This window comes from Sitophilus oryzae, unplaced genomic scaffold (assembly GCF_002938485.1).
Source record: "Sitophilus oryzae breed Bouriz unplaced genomic scaffold, Soryzae_2.0 scaffold_576_pilon_pilon, whole genome shotgun sequence".
NCBI lineage: Eukaryota > Metazoa > Arthropoda > Insecta > Coleoptera > Curculionidae > Sitophilus > Sitophilus oryzae.
In genome coordinates this window covers 1,329,816-1,349,492 of record NW_022147169.1, presented here as the reverse complement: position 1 = coordinate 1,349,492, position 19,677 = coordinate 1,329,816, and the positions used below count along the sequence as shown (strand labels likewise).

Genomic DNA, 19,677 nt, shown 5'->3' with positions numbered 1-19,677 from the left:
AGATATATAAATAATAATAATAATAAATAAGGCTTTATTGTACAAAAAGCCAAAATAGCTCCATCGACAAAGCATTTAAGAAACAAACAAAAGCACAAAAAATATACAAATAAAAAAGATGATAAATCGCCAAATTAGTATATTTTTTTATTAAAAGCTTGGGATTTTGGCACAATCTATAAGTATGTTTTTCAGAAAAAATCTAATGATGTCCAAATTACATGTAGCTACTAGCCCTAAACAGTTAAATGTTAAGAGTACGTTTTTTGGGTAGCATATAGTTTTTAAAATGTAATACCTATATTAAATGTTGCTTAATAAATATGAATAACTGGATTTAAAGAAATCTATTAAATTACCTGTTTTGTTAGTTGTTCTTCACATAATTTATACAGGGTATAAAATTTTCTTGCCAATGTTATGTTCTCTAGAAAACCACAACTAGCTAACTTCACTCTAATAATGATTTGTCTATCAGGCACCATCATAGCTACGGTTCTAAACTGAATCTTTAGATTTTCAGGTAATTCCTTTCTACCAGCATATCCAGGGTTCTATAGAATCGAATTTGTCTAATTTATGGAATAAAAAACAAAATTATATTTTACCATAGTAATGAAAATTCCAAACTCAGGACAGAGTTCAATCATGTCCCCATCAGTAAATTGAAAAGTCTTCTTTTTCTCCTTTTTGCTTGCTAAGACTACTGCTACTTGTTGAGCAGCTACTGATAGAACTGGTAGTTCGATCCTGTTAAATTCGTCAAAGCAACCCCAAGAGCCAGATTGTGCCAATCCTTAATAAAAAATACCACATACATATTAATATGATATAATAATTCATATAAAGTTTAGTTATTGTCTTTAAGAGAGAAGTATGTACGTAATTTTATGTTGAATCCAATTCTGTACATAAAAATAGGACAATTTTTAAAAAAAAAACTCATCATTGCTTTTTTGGGATACCCTGTATATAACAATCAGAGCTGCAAGCTCAAAGAAAATTTAACTCTTTTTTTGATTTAAATCATTTTAATGACTTAAGTCATTTGATTTTAAGTCATTTTTCGAAAGCTGAATTAAGACTTAAAATTTAAATCTTTTTGAAAATGATTTGTGATTTAAATCTTTATTCCGAAATACAAAAAGATTTAAGTCTTTTTAGAAAAGACTTAAGTCATTAAAAATATTTAAGTTTTTTTTAAAGGCTCAAGTCAGATTTTTATTTATTTTTAAGATACATTTTTAATAGCAGCATTTCTAAAAAAGTTTAGTAATAACCAGCCTTTTTGACTTGAATTTACTGAACAATTTGATAGATAGAAGGCAGGTATTTCTAACAGTTAAAATTGAAATTAAATTTAGATTTTGAATAATTATTTGATTATTAATTATGTATACCTTTGTAAATCCTTCCTAAACCTCTGTAATCCATTTGGTCTGAACAGTTGAACACTACGACGTATTTTGCTAGTGTCTTTCCCATATCTTTGACCGTTTCCGTTTTACCTGTACCAGCAGGACCACATGGTGCACCACCCATACTCATAGCCAGAGCTTGAGCCAGTGTAATATAACATCTGAAAATAATTAAAAATTATAAGATACTCCAACTGAAACCGCCCAAGGTGAATTAAAATTGTAAGAAGCAACCTATTGTTCTTTGTTAATATTGAGCAACTTTTCGCGTACTGTAGATGGAACTTTACGTAGTTGTACCGGGAAACACGACATAGGTTAGTTATACAATTATTATGTTACTTCGTTAGTAATGTAGTGAGTGTTTTAAAATATAAAACTGAATATGAATTTATGTTAATCTAAGTTTCACATACCTATCTGTTAAAGGTGTTATAACCAGTCGATCAGTACATCCTAAATATTCATTTTGATATGAAAAAGTGACATCTGTAATAATTATGAGAGTCTTATCCTGTTCTTCTTTAAAATAGAACCTGCATTGTTTTAACCATTCGAAATCGTTGATATGACGAACGTTTAATCGACACTAAGAATTTATCACAATTCAATAAAGTATGAAGCTCATTTTTATATATAACTTACGAGAATATCAAAAATATCTCTTTGATGCACGTGGATGGTGATCAGAGTTTCAAATTTGGTTCTTTCAATTCTGGTAAGGTCTCTTGTGGTTTGATCAATAAGGGTATTTAATAATTCCAAGAATTTATTGTTAGTATCAGGCATGATTTTCTTGTCGTGCCTAGCTTGAAGTAGTGCTACCTCAGCGTCTCTGGTCCATATCATTTGTAATCCCAAGATACCAATCTAAAATCAGATAGTATGTTTTTATACAGTGTGTCCCCGGATTGTCTTTACAAGAGGAAAAACTTTTTTATTATTGTCATTTTGAGAAAAATGCATTCTTCATAAAAAATTTTGCTTGATCTAAAATGGTTAATCCCGTCTATGCTTTTCCAAATTTCCATACCCTCTTAGAGAAAATTAAGAAAAATATGAAAATACGGTTGAATTTTTCCTAAGTCCCAAAAATCAAAAGGCGTTTCTATGGTAATATCAACTCGATTTCATCGTCAGTGAAATGTGTTAACCAGGGGGGTGACAGTGAAATAGGAAAATTGGAAACAGTCATTAGTGTCATTCCTGTCATTCTCCTCACGACAAGTATGGCCGCCTAGACAAAGACAGCATTGATTTTGTCTAACTATTATCTAACTTCACATTTTAGAATTGACAGATTTCAGTTTCAGAGACAGCTTCAGATTTGTTCTAGAACAAATTCGAAAATATTCGACGTCATTTTAATTCATTCCGTTTAGTTTCGTTTTGGAAGTTCAATTTGATATTTCGGCTGAAATTTATAAATATAAAGGTAATAAAGTATATAAAATATATATTACATGAAGAATCCTCGAGAAAATGACGTTTTTGCAGTAGTAGGTATGTCCCATGTATATGAAAAATAGGTAGTAAATAAACACTGTTTTTACATTTTTTAGATGCAAGAAAATGGTGTTATAATCTCTTTGATCGGCGATTTTTTTGAAAATGGAAACAATTTACAGCAAGGTAAGATCATTTTTAACTATAGCCAACATTAGTTATCTCCAATATGTGCGATTTATTGTCAATAATGCAATAAATCTGACTGATAATCTGATTATGTTATCCGACTAAAAGTCTCTTTTTGCATCTTTTTGATTTATAAGCCAGGTTCTTTGGGAATAATGGACGGTTTTTTTAAACAGTATATTTATATTTTATACCTATTGATATTTTTACATTGTTAATTTTAGCATAAAAAAATTGTTTTTCTGTTTTCAGGTTTTTGTATAAGGCTCCCGTTTTCATGTTCCTGTGTCCGTTTTCTGTCCTTGAAGTTTGCGAATGTGTGTGTTTATTTACAAATTACTGTAAGTCATGCTTATACCTTAACTAATTTACGTTAAAAGTGCATATAATTAACTAATTGGTATTGAAACAATACAATCCTCTATATTTTTATATTTATTTAGTCATGTTGTTCCATATTTCAAATAAATATATGTGAATAAATTATTTTTTGGTTTTATTTATCGTCAGTCATACTTACTTGTGCAGGTAATTTCTCTAAAAATACTAATAGCTGAAAGTTCGAATCGTTAATTAAGACATGAGCCTGCCGTATAATCGAATGCAAAGATGCTTGAGACGTCTGCAACAACTGCGTCAACCACGTCTCAACACTCCCTTCAGCTCTCACCGCTTTTTCCAGTTGAATCATTTCACCTTCCGATGAAATAATAGCTGTGATCTTATTATATTCAATATCATGGAATTTCACGTATCTGGTGTTATCGAATATAGACAGTAAGTGGTTTTGGATAGTGTGAGAATCGCTGGCTTGACCTAGAATTTCTAAAAGGGCAGGATCGGATACGAAGAAAAATCTTGGGAACATCATTCTCTTTCTTTCTAGATACCCGCTGAGTGATTTTTGGCATAGTTCTAGTTGCTCCTGGAGATGGGGTAAGAGTTGTTTCAGCATGTCATCGCCTAAGAAATGAAAATAAGTAAATGTGTGAATTATCTTACTTTGTAATAAGAGATACAAAAAATTCATGTGCAATATTATTTATCTATCATCGTAAAAAATAATATTTTCAGAAATTCGATTATTAGAAAGATACCAGAAAGTTTGTCTAGTTTTTGAAATCATTGGGGGATATACTAGTAGCAAGGATATATAGAATAAGGATATTCGACTGGCCCAAAAAAAACGTGCCGTATTTTGTCGAGGAAGACGATTTCGTCACGACCAATGGGCGTCGAGTATTTGAAATTGAAAACATATAAATTGACGGTAACCTATGTTTTTTGACTCATTTCACTGACAAATGTGATGAAATCGTAGGATGAAATTGTTATTGTAATTTATAGATCCAAAATCCAAACGTTTTTTGAATAAATAATTTATTTTAAAGTTATTTCCTAGAGGTTTGGTTTGGCCTTCTATATTCTGGTATTTGTCAACTAATAAATAATATCTTATTTTGTATTTCGATGTATGGAAATCCGCAAGTTTTGTATCTGAAGCCGCAAAAGAAATTTCGCTCTATAGTGAAAAATGTTATATCTTTTTAGACGCGTAGAATAACAAAATTTCTTATTTCAGATGTTCTAAATGTGAGTGCTTAATGTCAAAAATTAAAATATATACTTGAAATATTTCAAGTTATACCCTTTGCCCTTTGGAAGTAAACAAATATTGAAGAAAGTGTTGTGCCTTCACAGAATTTAAATTGGCATTAGGAATAGATTTCCTTGATTTAGTAATGATATTGCTCATAGAAATTGGTAATATACTATTTTATATTCACTTGTTCAAGTGCTGATCTATTTTTAAATTGAATATTTATGTAAGTATTATGTATAACACGATATAAATAATTTAAGGACATAAGAAATTAAAATTTCAAATGCCAATATTGATTATTTTTCCAGTTTTATTCAAATATATTAAAATTAATATGGAAACAAAAGTTCATAAATATTAGTTTGAAAAGCCATGTCAGAAGAGTAGGATTAAAGACAAAGTATTAAGGTAACATATATTTGCATACAGTTTTAATAACACTGACAATTTTATTTGTTTATGTTTATTAATTAAAATTTAGTTGCAATTTATTTCATATTCTAATATTTTTGAGAAAATTTTACTTAGATACATACCTGAATATTATGCTGCTTTTTTATTTTAAAGTGTGCCGACTGTGCTGTTATTTTTATACTAGTAATATTGTATACTGTAGGTATCGTATTCATATATAGTTTATATGAATTTATATTATATTATATATATATATTATATATATATATATATATAATATAATATATTATATGTATATATATAATATATATATACATATTATATATATTATATATATATATATACATATATTTATATATATATATATATATATATATATATATATATATATATATATATATATATATATATATATATATATATCATTAGTATAGATACTTACTTTCTTTCTATGTGTACTTATATCCTTTATAGTCTTTCTAAGTGCATATAATACTACTTTTTAAGAGAAGGCAGTTTTTAATAATCTATTGTTAATTCCCCCTAATTCTGTGTCCCCTGGTTCTGCTATACAACAATTATATATTTTCTTATCATTACTGATTTTAAAGTTTTTTTCAAAGAATTTGACCATATATTTTTTTTTTCAAGTAATTGGGCTGTTCCTGAACAATATTGAATATAAATATTCAAAAAATATGATTGATAACTGCATATTCTACTAAGTAGATCAATACCAAAATCCCATTAGAGAAATAAGTTAAAATTATGTTTTACTTGTATAATTTTCTTGCTATTTGTCCACCATTATTTGTGACTTAGAAATTAAATAGTCAAAAAGAATTTAGTACCAGTTTTTATTTCCCAAAAAAATTGTTAAATAATTACATATTGCTTCAGATACAGTATATTATATTGTGTTTATAGTTGATAATTCGTTCTTAGTTGTTTATAGTTGATAATTAACAATATTTCTGATGTTAGATATTATAGGTATTAGATAAAAAATTTAATTACCAATAGCTACCTACCTATGTAGCTGCAGATTATATATTGTGTAGTAGGTACTGTATAATTCTTTAGTTCAAGAAACAAATATCAGTACAAGTATATAACCAAAAAATGTTGATGCAAAATTCTTTGTATAACATACGTACCCCTATGGTATTCAACTTTTCATTGTTCTTTTAATTAGATACACAATAAGCACATTAATTCGTTTATTAAACAACCAAAACTCTAACTACTTAAATTCACAATATAAATATCACAATAAATGTATAAGCTTTGATCAATTCCTATTATTAATACCTGACGACTTCATACTTTATAACTACCAATGGCTATCCTACTAACACACTAGCCAACTAATAATAAATCTGTTCTAAAAAAATACAACATAAAGACATCGTTATTGCAATAATATAGAAATATATTCCATGTATCATTAACTACCTAGGTATAAATACAATACCCACATCTTCTTTTAAGCGAATAGTGCGTTAGGAGGCAGAAATATTGCCTGCATTGTACATCGTACAAATTGGCTAGAATTTATTAATATCCATTGCAAACATTTCTCTTTCAAAGGGTCTAAATGTTTTGTCTTTTTACTGTGTCCCTGTAATATGTTATCAATTAACAACAGTTATCAAATATGACCTGGACAATAATAATTGTTTTACCTTTTTTTCAAACTAAACTCTTTAAACAAACTATATAAATAAAATTTATCTCATAACCTAACTTGCTGCTAGAATTTCTTTCTTGTTATTCTATGTTCCTGTATTGTTATTCTTCACATTATCAATTTCTATGAGCAATATCATTACTAAATCAAGGAAATCTATTCCTAATGCCAATTTAAATTCTGTGAAGGCACAACACTTTCTTCAATATTTGTTTACTTCCAAAAAATGTCAAAGCATATAACATGAAATATTTCAAGTATATATTTAAATTTTTGACATGCACTCACATTTAGAACATCTGAAATAAGAAATTTTGTAATTCTACACGTCTAAAAAGATATAATAACATTTTTCTCACTATGGAGCGAAATTTCTTTGCGGCTTCAGATACAAAACTTGCGGATTTCCATACATCGAAATACAAAATAAGATATTATTTATTAGTAGACAAATACCAAAATATAGAAGGCCAAACCAAACTCTAGGAAATAACTTTAAAATACATTATTTTTTCAAAAAACGTTTGGATCTATAAATTACAATAATAATCTCATCATATCTGTCAGTGAAATGAGTCAAAAAACATAGGTTACCGTCAATTTATATGTTTTCAATTTCAAATACTCGACGCTCATTGGTCGTGACGTAATCGTCTTCCTCGACAAAATACGGCATATTTTCCTACATAGCCCGCTATAGGGAGTTGAATATCCTTCTTCTATATATCCTTGACTAGTAGCTAGGTATTTTGTCTACATAATATGACATTATAGCTTTACGGAAATAATAAAGGCATTTGAAGTTTTTCTCAATACTGGTATAAAGGCATTTAAAGTTTTTAATATTAGCGTTGAAACAATTTTTTAGGGGAATTTCAATTTTAAATTGCTTTTTATATACAGGGTGTCCCATGTTAGTATGTTTTACAGAGTTTCTCGTTTATGAGATGCAAAGATGAGGTTTTCGTGTTACATGCTACTTTTTTATGAAACTAAAAATGGTACACACATATTTGTCCTAGCACTCTTAGTTCTTGAAATACAGGGCGAATTTGAAATTGTTGTATTTTTCAACTACCCTCGTATCTCGGTTATCTTACAACTTATTGAAAAGGTAAAAACTGGGTGCCATAGAGTTTTTCGCGTAGAATTCAGTTGCGTAACTATACGTTTGCTAGGTGCTGTCATTTTTTAAATATTACCTAAATTTATGTTTTTTTAATAGGGTACTATACGTATTAATTTTTTCTTTTAATTACCTTTGTTATGAGCTTTCTAAAAATATAATATATTCTATTCTTATTTTCACAAACAAGGTAAAAAATGCATTTGCAAAATGCAACTTTTTAACATAGGAGGCCAGTTTAAATTAAATCAAAATAATAAAATCATGAATCATGTAATCTAGAGGTGTGTAGTTCGTGAACGAACTAGTTCCGACCCCGAAATAACGGAATGGGAATCTCAAAGAACTAGTTCCTCAGGACCTATTCCGGGATCGAGACTGTGACCGATATACATACAACAATATGCGACGGCGACCGATCTAGGCAGGAGTGGGTAGTGCCAGGCGTATGCTATCGAATCCGGACCTAGAGGAACTAAATAAAAGACTAGTTTACGTATGGATCGGCCAGCGCAATCGATGCTAGGCAGGAGTGGGGAGTGCCATCCGTATGTTATCGGATCCGGACCTAAAGGAACTAAATAAAATACTAGTTTACGTACGGATTGGCCAGCGTGATTGATGCTAGGCAGGCGTGGGGAGTGCCAGCCCTATGTTATCGGATCCGGACCTAGAGGAACTAATTAAAAGACTAGTTCACTGGAATCTATTTAGTCGGCAGATCCGAAATACAAGGCGACGACGATGGATTGGGCCTTGTCTATTGCCACAGCCGGCATAATTACCACAGAAAATTGTCGTGTATACTGTTTTTAATTTTTAGTTTGTTCTTTAAATATTTATGGGAATGTTTCACTTTAGGTCCCTAAAATTAAGAAATATCTTATAAAACGAAGCAGATATCTGAATTTTTAGACAAAAACAAAAAGCTTGAAGTGAGGAAAAATGCAATTTTTCTTAAAATTTTCGTAATGTTTGCTCCAATTGATTTATGATATAGTTTTTTAAACTCTGATTTGAGTTTCTTTTTTAATTTTTTCATCTGCAATAAAACTTACCTATATATTTTTAACATACACAATTATTACACGTCTCGTTATATTTCGTACATTATAAAAATTATATACAGATCATACTGTCAATAATTTTGCCTGACATCCAAAACCAATTAGCAAGCAACGGGGATGTCAATGTTAGTCGGGAACTATTTTGAACTAAAGACCTAGTTCAAGGAACTATTCCTCTGGAGGAACTAGAATTAAGGAACTAGAATTTCGACCTCTAATATAATCATCAATGAACAAATTTGACGTCAAATTTTTGTTATTGGCTATTCCAGGCTAGTTTCTGTGTGAATTATTGCACAAGTGCATCAAAAACATTAAAAACTCTGATCAACAGTGTGTTATCTAAAAGCTGCACAAGTTCATTTTAGTGTAGTTTATTAAGATAATATGATGGGAAGCAAATTTGTCTGGTTCAATTAAGTTAAAAAAAAAAATAATAATACTCTTTTAAACAAGGTTTATTTACGTTAAATAGGTAAATAATGCAATTTTTACCTTATATATGAAAATAAGTATAGAGTATATTTCATTATTAGAAAGCTATAAAAGTCAAATAAAATAAAAAATAATATACAGGATGTCCCATTTAAAAAACATTAAAAAGTTTTAAAAAACATATTTTGAAAATGACAGCTCCCAACGAAAAACTAGTTATTCTACGTCAAAATATCTACGGAACTCAGTTTTCACCTTTTCGATAAGTTATAAGATAACCGAGATACGTAAAACCTACGAGAGGAAAGTCGAAAAATGCAACAATTTCAAATTCGCCCTGTATTTCAGTAACTAAGAGGGTTAGGATAAATCTAAGATAGTTTAGTTTCAGTTGAATAAACAAAACATTATTATAAATGATTAGCTAAATTATAAAATTAATAATATTGAAAACCACATAAATAAATTCTAACCAACGCAGCAAGCTACAACTCCTGGTGTTTCATGAGCTCTCTGCATGATCTTTTGCCAGGACTTGTCAATTTTCGAAAACCTTTTTGCTTCTTTAGGGAGTTGTTTAGCTATGTCACCTCCAACAAACACAGCTTCCAGATATACCCACATATTCTGAACTAAAAGCCATCTCTCTAGTATTTCATTTGTATTGGACAAGTCATGTACCCATTGCTGAATTTGTTTCTTAAATGGTGCATTGTATCTAGAGAATATTTAAACTATAACCACAAAAAACTCAATTCGAATAAATAATACGTTACCTGTTGGATAACAAAGATCCCAATACCATCAAACTATCCTCCAATTGTCCAATGGTTTCAGCTGTAGTGTCACCTCTCAATAACAACTCCCCTCTATTATTAAATGTCATAAACGTCAGCTCATGCACGGACCACTCGTTGGTAACCTGTCTTAATTTCGCTTCGATATCTTTCTCCTTCATAGCAGATATACAGATATCTTCTATATCTTCCTTGTGCTGGAGCAGAGGAGCTTCTAGAATATTTTTCAAACAGAACCCATCACTTTCTAGTTCGAAAATGTGCTGTAAAGAATCCATGATGCGTTGCCAATGGCGAGGCTTCATAGCCTTGTTGGCCATGAGTTCCAACAAGGGACACATGTCGTTGAAATCGTCGATGGTTTTTTTCAGGGCAAAGAAAGCCGGCCATTCTTTCAAACCCTAATTAATCATTGGATTAATTTAATTAATTTGATTAGATAATAATGTATTTTTTACTTTTGGTAATTTTCTGCATCTGTTTTGAAACTCCATAAGTTCGTTGTTAATTTCTTCTATATTGACATCACCCCAAGGGATGTCATAGTAACTGTTTACTCTGTCGATGACATCATTATATAATTTATAGAGCTTTTGAAGCAGATTTAGTTCTTTACGTATTTGTGCTAAATCTGGATAATCAGTTGTAGGTAGCCCAAACAAATCTTCACCGCTTTGGTATGTTTGAAGTTTCCTCCACATTCCATCAAAACGATTCTATATTTCAAAATATATGTTTAATATGCATTACTTAATTAAATCAAATATATTCGATACCAATTAAACTTTTAGTTACGTAATAAGCCAACCATGGACATATTCGTCACCGGGCTGACTAACTGAAATTTAAATTTCCCGCTGAGAATTCAAATGGTAGCTCTGCTGTAAAAAATGTCCAGTTGCCACTTTTATTTATTTATTTCTTGACGTTTTGGCATTAGTTTTGTATTACGAGTTTTTGGTTTAAATGAAAAAATAAAGTGTTGTAATATTTTAAATTTACAAAATTTTACTAGCGCACCTTGCAGGCGAACATTGTTCTTTTTAGAACCTTTTTTACTGTGAAGTGTACAAGATAGCTTAATAGCCGTAAAATACTCGTCGCAACTTTATTAGAATATCTTGAACGGGAAAGCGGTAGTAATGGCCCTTTATGTCCCTTAAGTGCTTTTAAGAAAGTGAGTTTTGTTGATGTAAATAATAACTGTGTATATATTTATAATTAATTTATTTTTCTTTTCTAAAATATTTTGATTAAAAGAAAATATATAAAAGTGGGCAACGCTGTGCTGGTCAAGCTTAATCACGTGACTAAAAGTTTATTTGATATGAACTTATATACAAGGTGGTTCGAACTGTATTGTATGTATGTATAAATGTATGTCTTAAAATGCTTAGTTTCGGAGATACAGAATGTAGAAGTTGCATTTTCATTTCGATTTTTTCCAAATAATTTCTGAAGTAACGTCAATATTTGGATGAAAATTGGTGTCTGGAAGTTTTCTGACATGAAAAATTTGATTTTGATGTCAATATGACTCGTATTTGCTGGAGGCGCCACATACATGTATTTTAACTGTTTTGAATGAAGAGTAATAACTTTTCGTCCGTACCTGTATAAAACTACTTAGAGATAAAATATACATCTTCGTGACTTTTTACGTAAAAAATGTCTTTTGGTAAAAATCGCTACGAGCAACCAAGGAGCAACCGTTCTCAGGATATTTAGAATGGAAATAGTCAATACATGTCATTATTGACAATAGTATATTAAACAACGAGTTTCGAAAACGACGGCGACTTTTTGCGCACGATTTGCTCAGTTTGTTGGCTCGAGCCGCAGGCAAGAGCCACAAGTCGAACGAGTGTACAAAGAAGTTTTCGAACGAGTTTTTTACGCTATTTTTTCTACGACTCCAAATTAGCAGCAGACTCACTCAGTTTTTGCCAGTTTTGTGAAAAAATTTGCGATGTAATGATGACACTTTTCTGGCGGCTGCGTTGCGTTTGGCGTTTCAGCTAAACATTGGAGGTTAAAAATGTTAAAATTGGCACATGTCTTGTGCAAAATGACACACATAGTACACATAGATAAATGCAACAAGTTTAGATTGGAAAGCCCGTAAAAATTTTAGGTCGCGAAATTATTTTGGGTCGCGACCGTTATACGCGATCTGGCGCTGCTATAGCGGTCGCTAAGAACAACGGCAAACAAAAACAGAAATAATTTTCTCTTGTCAAAGTCAGAATCTTCAAAAATCATAATATTCTTTCAAAATCTAAACCGCTCTCATTAAATAAATCCTGAAAAGTGTTTATAGCGTCCATTTTCAAAGTAATTATTGCTATCTTGTGAGTTTAATTCAAGTTTTATTTACTCCAACCGGTGATAATTGTGAAAAAGTGGCATTAAAAACTTAATAAGCTGTGCTGTGAACTTTGAACTGCAAAAACCATCGTGGATTGTGGCATAACGTCGGTTTCCAATGTTTCATAGGTATTCGTACATGCGTCCTTATATAAAATAAAGTTTCTTGTATGCAACACACTGTATTTTATTTATAAAATTAAACGAAAATAATAATAAATTTGAATAAACAATATTTGGCGATATAATTCCGGAAAAAGCCGAACCGCTCCGAAATTTTCAAAAGTTTTGGGTCGCGACCGTTGCAAGAATAGCGCCAAATAGTGTTTACATTGTCCTTATGGGCACTTTCCAATCTAAACTTGTTTCATTTATCTATATTAGCACACAACAGTTTGCAAAACGCGAATTTCAGATCGAGTTTTCCGCGTGTCAAACTGTATTTTCTAGACTAGTCGTAGAAAAATATAGTTATTTTACTGAAAAAATAAATTTGAGAAATTTTTATTTTTTTAAATTAATCATAAATTTTTCTACGAAAAAATTATGATAAAACAGTTTCTGTTGAACTTCTGACACAAAAATATTTCAAATTTAATATTTCAGTCTAATATAGTCTGTGAAACGAATAACTTTGAATTTGACAGTTCCCGCGGGCTCTTCTAGTGTTTTGGTTAGGTTAGCAAGGTTAGCAACTTGCGGCCATGCTGATGCAATGCCGTCTCTAATAGAACAGCTACGGAGCGAGATTTATGACGTCACGCTAGTTAGATAATACGGATTAATACATATGTTGTAAAATACATGGAAAACATAATTATTCCCCGTATATGTAATTTTTTGGATTATATTCACTATTTTTTTCATATGACACAACACTAATGAAGGCTATAAACGTTAGCTATAACGTTTTTTTTAAACCAAAAAAATAATGAAAAACCAAATGAAAACTTAATCAGCGTTTTTCTCGAACCTAAATAAATAAAAAAAAATTTAGAATAATTTTACATATAAAATGACAGCGATCTTTATTTCATAGCCATCGCTGACGCCTTTTATTCTATGATATTGTATTATTTGCAAATATAATTTTTCGAACATTGATGCTTGCCAAATATACATATAAATTTTGTGAATGCAAATAATAATACATCACTATTAGTAGATATTGAATGTTTTTTGTTAAATTAGATCGATTTTCAAACCCCATTGTATATTGTAAAACATTTGCTGCATTTGTATGGTTCTTAGTTTATTTGCCAAAGTATTTATTACTATAAATAGGTATATATATATATATATATATATATATATATATATATATATATATATATATATATATATATTGTATTTATTAACTGTATATTATGTATATTTCATGTAAACTATATCATTTTTAAAATACAAACCAAAAATACGAGGAATAATTATGTTTTCCATGTCTACAACATATATCTAACTAGCGTGACGTCATAAATCTCGCCCCGAGGCTGTTCTATTAGAGACGACATTGGTTTGATATTTAGAAATGTCAATAGCTGATGACATTTTACTTTTGTCAATTATTACATTTCGCGTTGATTTTTGCAAGAAGAGGAAGAACTGTCACTTGTTTTATTATTTTCCTTTTCTATTTCACGAAAGTAAAAAGAGTTACCTATCTGATTCGTTCAGGCACTCATTTTAAATAATATCAGTAACTTTTTGGATAGAGGGATTTTATATTTGCCATGTTGGTAAAAAATAACGGTCAAAATTCAAAGTTATTCATTTTATAGACTATAACTATTTAGCCAACATGTTTAATTTACATACATACATATATACTGCCATTACTCGCTGACGAGTATTCGACACGCATCAAACGATGGTCACCCAAGGCGTCTTCTTTCATGAGCTTTTCTATGAATGAAAAGCCCGATACGTGATGTTATTTGCCTACCGCACTCCGGACATTCAAAAATCTCATTGGTTTGTTGCGTCTTTACTTTTTGATTGTCGCTGTTAACTGAGTTTACAATTCTTCTCCATTGAGTTCTATTGTGAACTACTTCATCCTAATGATTCTGCATGTTAATCCCCTTTAAGTTTGCGTGGAAAATGTCCTTGTACCTTTTTAGTTGTCCACCCTGTCTCCTCTTACCGTCTACAAGCTCACCGTAAAGCAGAGATTTTGGTATGCAGTTTTCTTGCATTCTGCATACGTGAGCAACCCATCTTAAGCGGGATTTTGTAACCATGACTTCAATACTCTCGCAATTAGCTTCTTCAAGAACCGATACGTTTGAGACATGATGGAGCCACCGGATTCTTAAGAGTTGTCTAAGGTGTCTCTGCTGCAACTTGTTTAATGCGTTCATGTGTCGGCGGTACGGCACCCATGTTTAATTTATGTCAATGATGACAGGTATTGATAATTTCGATTCCAAATATCTCGAGAACCATTACTCGTTACTCTTTACCAAGAAACCTCTTCTACGTCAAAAACATCGTTAATGTATATTCTTTTACGCAGTAGTTATTACTCTTTAAACCAGTTAAAAAATAAAAATATGTAGGTGGCTCTCTCTACAAGTAGGAGTCATATTGACACCAAACTCAAATTTCTCATGTCAAAAAACTCTCAGACACTAATTTTCGTCCAAATATTGACGTTATGTCAGAAATTATTTGGCAAAAAACGTAATAAAAATGAAACTTCTACACCCTGTATCTCCGGAACTAAGCATTTTAGGACATACATTTATACGAACTTTTTTACTTATTTTAATGTGCATAATATGTTGCGGAAGTTTCCGGAATACAGTTTGGACCACCCTGTATTTATTGTACCTGGAATAAAATTAGTCTATCAGAAGCTTCTCTTGGTGAGAGTCCAGGTTGCATAGGTCCAGCTGTTCGATATTCGTTACAATAATCAATTTTGTCTTGCTTGAACTTGTCCAGGTTGTTTTTGAGGTCGCTTTGGAATTGTGGTTGCATGTCCAGAAGATTTACTTGAACTTTTAGTGCGTTATCCAGGAGTCTTTTCCAGGTGTACCTGAGACTGTCCACCTGTTCGATTATTTCATGTTCAATGGTTACGTCGAATCTACCAAGAACATTGAATGCGTCCTAAAAAGTTTTGGAATATTAAATTAATACGCTCAAATTAGTTTGTATACAGGCTGTTTCAAAAAACATGTGCCATCTCTCGTGGGGATATTCGTCACGTAAAAATAAGATTTATTTTCGTATCATATCAACATAGGTCCGATTCTGCTTTGTTTCGTAGCTACAGGGTGTTAAAGTCTTAATAATCTTTCGATTTATTATAATTCTCTTCCAAGTACTTTTAGTGATAAGGTAGAGGGTAAAAGTTACTTCATGTGCTACATATTTTAATGCTAAAGAAATGTCGACATCAGGGACGTGCATATGGGTTACCTCTGGATTATTTTTCAAAAAAAACATGTGCGCTATTGACTTTTTTCTTTTGATATAACAATTGTGTAGGCCATTTAATGCCATTTAAAAGGTATCTCTTGATATTTTGAAGGTATCTCTTTGATATTCGAATTCGGCCTCCTTGATGAGATAAACGCAATTTTATTAATCTCAATTAATAAAATTGAAATAAAAATAAAATTAATAAATTATATATTTTACCTAATTTATTATTAAATATTATTACTATTAGTTATTATTACTATTAGTCCAACATACAGCAATTCCAAATAAAAAAATAATAGTATTTAAAATAATTACAAAAAACCTAATTTTAAAAAGTTTTAACATCCTGTAACTCTAAAACTATGCATTTCCATATCCATGTTTATAGGAACTTTCTTTCATATTTTTTGATGAGGAATCAATGAATACTTATTTAAAACTTTCGCAAGTTAATGACATTAAATTTTTTTAAAGGTTTTTATTAGACTTGGATCAAGGCAAATTAATAAAATTGCGTTTATCTCATCAAGGAGGCCGAAATCGACAAAATATCAAGAGACAACTTTTAATTGGCATTAAACTGCTTACACTATTTCGCTAACAAGAGAAAAAAGTCAGTGGCGTACATGCTTTTTTAGAAAAATATTTAATTAATAACCAATATGCACGTCTCTGGTGAATATGTCGACACCTTTTAGCTTTAAAATATGTGGCATTTATAGTTACTTTTACCCTCAAACTTTTATTCGAAACGCTAAAAGTACTTCGAAGAAAATTATAATAAATCTCCCCACGAGAGATGGCACATGTTTTTTGAAACACCTTGTATATGTTACACAGGGCGAATCTTAAATAAGTGCAAATATTTTCAGGGCTGGTAGATCCCGAAGAAAGAAACATATTTTCTGTTTGCCGTTTTTCAAATCAGTTTAAAATAACCGCGTTATTTTACTTTGAAAATTTGAAAAAATACTTTTTTTCTTAAATTTTTAGAATCACTGAATCTTTTGTGGGTTTTCTTTCTTGTAAATTTAATCTACAATCTATGCTGTCATATTATCAAATAATTATGTGTTTTAAATATAAACTAAAAAAATCTTTTTTTTTTAAATGCGTAATTTTTAATTTTGCAAAAAAATACATCACAGTACATATTTTAGGTTTGCACTTAAACAAAATTTACAATTTTTTTATTCTAGGAGCTATAGATGCTCGACTATTGCCGGACCCTGTAGATATATACTATAAACAAAATAGCTAGATTTATAATATTAATAGAAGATATTTGTGAATAATGAAGTCTTATGCTCAAATATAGTTACTGATCTTTGTTCAAACTTGTCGACAAAAACGCCACCTATTGAAAAACTGTGACACCTCCCAACATTCAAATAAACTAGGAGATGTCACAGTTTCTCCCAAGAAGACGTTCATAATTTTTTTCCAATTTCCTTTAAATTGATATTGTCTTAAGTACTAATTCTTTATTTAAAATTAAAATTAAAAATAGTACCTCTATAGGATCGATCTTTAATTCCATATCAACTTCCTGTTCTCGTATTTTCTTCAATGTGTCCATAATCATTCTGACATCGTCTAAATCGCGAATGGTTCTGTCTAGTTTGCGTTCCATCTCGCTTATAACAGCATAAACGTAATCCATTTCTCTTTTGTATTTCTTTTTCATAGCCTGGCCAACTCTGAAATTAATAATGTTGCGGTGCCATTTTGTTTTGGCAAGTCATAATCCTACATACCATGAGACGCATTTCTTTAAAAGTTTTATAACTAAATATATTTAGAACTATTAAGTTACTATATGTTATATTTGTAAAGGACGGTCCACACTTGCTATATAACACTGTTATATAGCAAAGTTATATAACATGTTACATATTTTTTAGTCATATTTAGCAAATTTCCCTGCTATATAACTTGCTAGATGTTATCCATTTGTAGTCGGTAAAGATCAAAAGATGTTGCGCAACACTGCTATTCTAACATGAAACAACGCGTCCAGACTTGCTAAATTTCTAGTTTAGCCGCTCATATTTTCAGGGACGTACGCGACAGAATCTTAGTGTGTTGAGCTGATATTGGTTCGTTTATTTACTGGTCAATAATACCGTATGATCAAAAAAAACTACGTCCAGTCGGCCTCCCGTCCAGTTGGCTTGGATATGACGATCGATGACATTCCCATATAATTTTTCATATAGAATGACATTGATCTTCATTTCATAGCCATCGCTGACGCCATTTTTTTTTCGATCGTGTATGGTTCTTATATTATTAATGGAGTAGAACCAAGAGCAGACTTGTCAACTAATTAAACTGTATACAGAGAAGACCAGGCTACTAGTAACATAGCAAGTTGCCGGACGAATTTACGTTTACCCGATTTGCGTTCGTAGTACGAACTTCGTACTCGAGAGTCACTGCCGCCTATTAGGCTGGTAAGACAGTCGCAGTTGCAGTTGTGCTTGAACGGGTCTGTCGTGACACTAGGAATACGACGCGAGGAGTGCCGAGTATTTATTATTTTCATTTTAAGTGTTTACCTTCACTTAAGGTAACATTTAAAATAAAAATACTTAAATATTTATTATTTGAGTGTGTTTACAAGCCAAAACTAAAAATAAATAAATTCTCTAAACCCCAAAAAACTAAAATATTACTCTAAATAAAAAAAGTTATAACAAGTGTTCAAAAAGACCACCTTCTTGTGCTAGACAGAAGCCTAGGCGGTCGTAAAATCCCCGTCTGACATTGGCTAACATATTAGGACCAATCATATGCTCCCATACAAAACCACCCCAAACACTTAGCTTTTGAGGATATTGCGTGCGTACCTCAAAATATCTGTGCAAATTTTCCCAAGACCAATATCGTACTTGTGTAATGACGACTCAATAAAGGAAAACTTGATTCGTCGGTGAAAACTATACGCCGAATAACAAATAAATCTAAATTGACCTTTTCCATTATAGATTCACAAAACGCCATACGCCGAAATTGGTCTTCATGGAAAATTTCTTGAGTTTTGAGCGCTTTATACCATCGGTATCCATTCTTATTAAGGACTCTTTTAACAGTGCTAGGTGAAGAATCTGTTACCTCAGCAATTTGATTACTTGAACACGTGGGATTTTGATCCGCGATAGCACAAAGGAACACTTGCTTTAACTCCTGTTCTTCATTAATCACCACATCAGGCTTTTTGTGCTTTTGTGGGGACACGCACCCATGTGTTTCAAAATTATTAATTATATAGTAGGTAAAGATGGAATTGGCCTGTTTACAAAAGTTTGTGGAAAAATTGTTTGTATATCCCGATAAGACCTATTTTGGAAATACCATTTTACAATTTGAATTTTCTCATGAACTTCGTAAACATCCATTATTTTACTTAAAAAATAAATTTTACACGAGAACTGTCGCGAGAATCTATGTATTCATTTTGGCTATTAAAACACGAATAAATACAAATTCTGAAACATTCTTATCACATATCTACCTATTTTTATTTGATCGCATTTTTTCACCTGCTTTTTATCCGGCGGACGGGTATACGCTAATTCGTCCGGTTCTGCCTATGTTACTACTACGGTAGCCCGGTCTGTATATAGAGATCATACAGTGTTATGGGACATCCCTAGTCCCTCATTTAAAGTGAAATAAAAAAAGCATGAT

The 19,677-nt window shown here is 31.0% G+C and overlaps 1 protein-coding gene and 1 long non-coding RNA gene across 2 annotated transcripts in view; both read right to left on the bottom strand.

The window, feature by feature from the left end:
* LOC115887460 (dynein heavy chain 5, axonemal) overlaps nucleotides 1-19,677 on the bottom strand; it is a 109,100-nt gene that overhangs the window by 50,807 nt on the left and 38,616 nt on the right. The window contains exons 20-30 of the mRNA XM_030906895.1: nucleotides 17,498-17,684; nucleotides 15,385-15,666; nucleotides 10,644-10,901; nucleotides 10,165-10,586; nucleotides 9,862-10,106; nucleotides 3,574-4,016; nucleotides 2,064-2,288; nucleotides 1,835-2,007; nucleotides 1,401-1,579; nucleotides 609-796; nucleotides 360-554 (exon numbers count right to left, since the gene is read on the bottom strand). Of these exons, the coding sequence (XP_030762755.1) occupies nucleotides 360-554; nucleotides 609-796; nucleotides 1,401-1,579; nucleotides 1,835-2,007; nucleotides 2,064-2,288; nucleotides 3,574-4,016; nucleotides 9,862-10,106; nucleotides 10,165-10,586; nucleotides 10,644-10,901; nucleotides 15,385-15,666; nucleotides 17,498-17,684 (2,797 nt within the window). The remainder of the gene's footprint in view (nucleotides 1-359; nucleotides 555-608; nucleotides 797-1,400; nucleotides 1,580-1,834; nucleotides 2,008-2,063; nucleotides 2,289-3,573; nucleotides 4,017-9,861; nucleotides 10,107-10,164; nucleotides 10,587-10,643; nucleotides 10,902-15,384; nucleotides 15,667-17,497; nucleotides 17,685-19,677) is intronic.
* LOC115887461 lies at nucleotides 6,276-6,989 on the bottom strand. The gene is made up of 2 exons (XR_004051084.1): nucleotides 6,756-6,989; nucleotides 6,276-6,691 (listed from the first exon to the last, which is right to left on the bottom strand). It is a non-coding gene; the product is annotated as an uncharacterized LOC115887461 (long non-coding RNA).